Genomic DNA, 3,410 nt, shown 5'->3' with positions numbered 1-3,410 from the left:
AAAAGAAAAGAAAATAAAAGAAATGTAACTATTAATTATATTCTAATAATATATGTATCTAGAAAGATAAAGATAAAGATAAGTATTCGAAAGAAAAATACAACGAAAAAAAAAAAAGATAAAGAAAATAAAATAATAAAAAATATAAAACAATAATATAAAGCATAAACATAAATTCTTATTTACTACGACTATTTATTATTATTACTGTATCTCTTCTTTTTCTAATCATTTATTTGTTCTTTATAAATAAATAAATATATACATACATACATAAATATATATATATAAATCGTTTACCTTTAAAATAGTTCTCTTTTTATATATATTTAATTTTTAATATTTATATATTCTTTTTCTTTTACTTTTTCTTTTTTTTATTATATTTATTTTTTTTATTATTTTTTTTTTTTTTTTTTTTTTTTTTTTTTTTGGAGGGGGTTGGAAGTTATATATATTTTTCATTTTAATATATGGTATTTAATTATATGTATATTTTGAACAATATATTATATACACATATATATATATATATATATATATATATATATATATGTATGTATATAGTAAATATTTTTTTTATTTTATAAAATAATTTAGTCTTTTAATAATAAAAAAAAAAATTATAATATTTAATATAGGTTCTTGGTTGTGTTGGTTCAGTGTAACACAACAGGTGCAAGAAAATTTTTTAATGTAAAAATATGTAAATGTTTATATTTGCATGTACGAAAAAATAATAGAAAAAGAAAATTAACATTTTAATAATATATATATATATATATATTTATTTATATTTATATTTATTTATTTATATTTACATTTTAGTTTCCTTTTTTGTTATGGTCGCGAAGAGATAAAAATATTCGCTCCATTTATATATTAAATACGGCGTTAAGAAATTCATTTTTTTTTTTTTTTTTTTTGCTTCAAAATGAAGAGTATAAAGGTTGAAGCTAGAATTCAACAAGACGGTGATGAATTCTATAATATGCTTAAATTTTTAAGAAGATATGAAGATAAAATTATTAATGGTAGTATAAAATTAAAAAAAAAAAATGTAAATGAAGAAATAAACATATTTAAAGATATTAATGATAAATACATTTATAACAATGTAAAGAAAAAAATAAAATTGAAAATAAATGGATGTATAAAAATAAAAAAAGGAACACCTGAACGATACTATAAACAATTAGTAAAGAAGATCTTACATGGAAACATTTCTATTAAGAATAAAAATATAAATAATATTTTAAATTATATAGAATATATTAAATATATAAAATTGTGTGGTAATATACGTATCATAAAAAAAAACAGAACAGATGAAAATGACATAGTCTCTCCTCTTTTATTAAAAGGACATATAAACAAATTAAGATATCTAAAAAAAGAAAATGACGTTAAAAAAGAAAGAAATCAAATGAGTCTAAGAAAATCAAGTTATAATATAGAAAAAAAAGAAATATTAGATCTAACCATGAAAAGATATTCTCACTTTGGATCAGAAAGATATAATAATTACAATTTAAAAAATAATAGTTTTTATGACAATATTAATTTAGATCATAATAAAATAAGAAAGACAAAAGTAAATAAAGAGAAAGAAAAAAATAAAAATATAAATGTATATAGAACAAATGGTAGTATAAAGAATAAGTTGAATAATAACGAATTTTTGTCTGTATTATATCCTTCATCTAATGATAAAACTAGAGATGTAGATGAACTTCAAAAAAAAATGAATACGTTTAAATTAAATATACCCTCTTCTATTATTAGTAAATTTAATAAAACTAATAAAACAAATATGTTAGAGGAGAGGAAAAGTATTAACTATAACTTGATAAAGATGAGACAAGAATTTATGTATGAACCAAGAAATAATGATAAAGAGAAGCATAACAAGATATATTTAAAGGGTACTATTAATTATATAAAAAGTGATAATAATAATAATAATAATAATAATAATAATTATTATAATAATAATAATTATAATAATAATAATAATTATTATAGTAATAATAAGTATAATAGTAATTATTATAATAATGTCCATTCGACCAAATTTATTATGTTTAGAGGGAAGAAGAAAAAAAAAAATATTAAAGATAAATTTACTGATGCTAATTATATTTTGTGTAATGAGGAAAAGAAAATATTATTAGATCTAGACCGATATAATAATGAAACGAATAAATCACATGAAACATATCTATTAAGTGGAAATAAAATATATGACAAGATTGATAATAAAAATATATTTCTAGATCATTCTGTTTTTTTGAACTACAATAAGAAAGGTCTCAAACGTTTAAGTAGCTCATCTTTTATTAAGAATAAAAATATAAATAAATCTACATACGATGAAACTATGCTAAGTATGAGTGATGTAGATGATATAGATTATTTTATGCATATAAAAGAAAAAAATGCAATAAAATATAAGGATTATATGAACAAGTCAAAGAATAAAGGTCAAGGAAATATTTCGATAGAAGAAGAAAAGTCCGTTTTAAAAATTAAAATGACAAAAGATCAAGAGAATATAAAAGAAAACAAAAATTATATAAATGATACAAAGTGTAAAATAAATAAAAAGGAATCTAATAGTTATAATAATAATAATATGTCAAATATAAAAAATAAAAAATTTTCATCAGTTTCTAGAAAACTCTCAAAACCTTTTAGTTCATCAAGAAGCGGGGCTATTTTTAACATGTCCAATAATAAAAAAGAAAATAAAAATAATAAAAAAAAAAGAAGAACCAAATTAAATAATAGAAACAGATATATGAAAAAATATGTAAATAAAATTATGAACATGTCAATATTAAGGAGAAATTCTAATAACGTTAATTCTAGTGTGTTCCTTACACATAAAAAATGTTTTGATAAACCCAAAAAAGATACAAGAATGAATGTCAAAAAATGTAGCAAAGGGGTTGTAGAAACTGTGGATAAAAAGGAAAGTATTAATAAATTAAATGTGGAAAATAATGAAACACAAATGATGACGACAGGTAATAAAAATGAAGATATGGATGATAATAAGAATGAAAATATAGATGATAATAAGAATGGCAATATGGAACATAATATGAATGGCAATATGGAAGATAATAAGAATGACAATACAATAATGCTTTCAAAAGATAAAAATATAAAAATAGGTATTTATTTTGAAGAAGCATGCGATATCAAACAGAGTAATGATAAAAATATCTCTACGACAAACGAAACAAAAAAAATGGGATCACCACTCATGAATAATATATTAACAAAAAAAATGGGATCACCACTCATGAATAATATATTAACAAAAAAAATGGGATCACCACTCATGAATAATATATTAACAAAAAAACAAGGTATGCTAAAACAATTTGCTATAACAAAAGAAA

General features: G+C 19.1%; 1 protein-coding gene across 1 annotated transcript in view; it reads left to right on the top strand.

Moving 5' to 3' along the window:
* Window positions 1-934: 934 nt before the first annotated feature.
* PGSY75_1026600 (hypothetical protein) overlaps window positions 935-3,410 on the top strand; it is a gene marked incomplete at both ends in the record, with an annotated part of 4,974 nt that continues 2,498 nt past the window's right edge. Inside the window, one exon of the mRNA XM_018786038.1 lies at window positions 935-3,410. This exon is cut by the window's right edge and continues 2,498 nt beyond it. Coding sequence (XP_018641655.1) covers window positions 935-3,410 — 2,476 coding nt within the window.

This window comes from Plasmodium gaboni, chromosome 10 (genome assembly GCF_001602025.1).
Source record: "Plasmodium gaboni strain SY75 chromosome 10, whole genome shotgun sequence".
Lineage (NCBI taxonomy): Eukaryota > Apicomplexa > Aconoidasida > Haemosporida > Plasmodiidae > Plasmodium > Plasmodium gaboni.
Note: the sequence above shows the minus strand (reverse complement) of the source record. Positions and strands in the feature narration are given on the sequence as shown.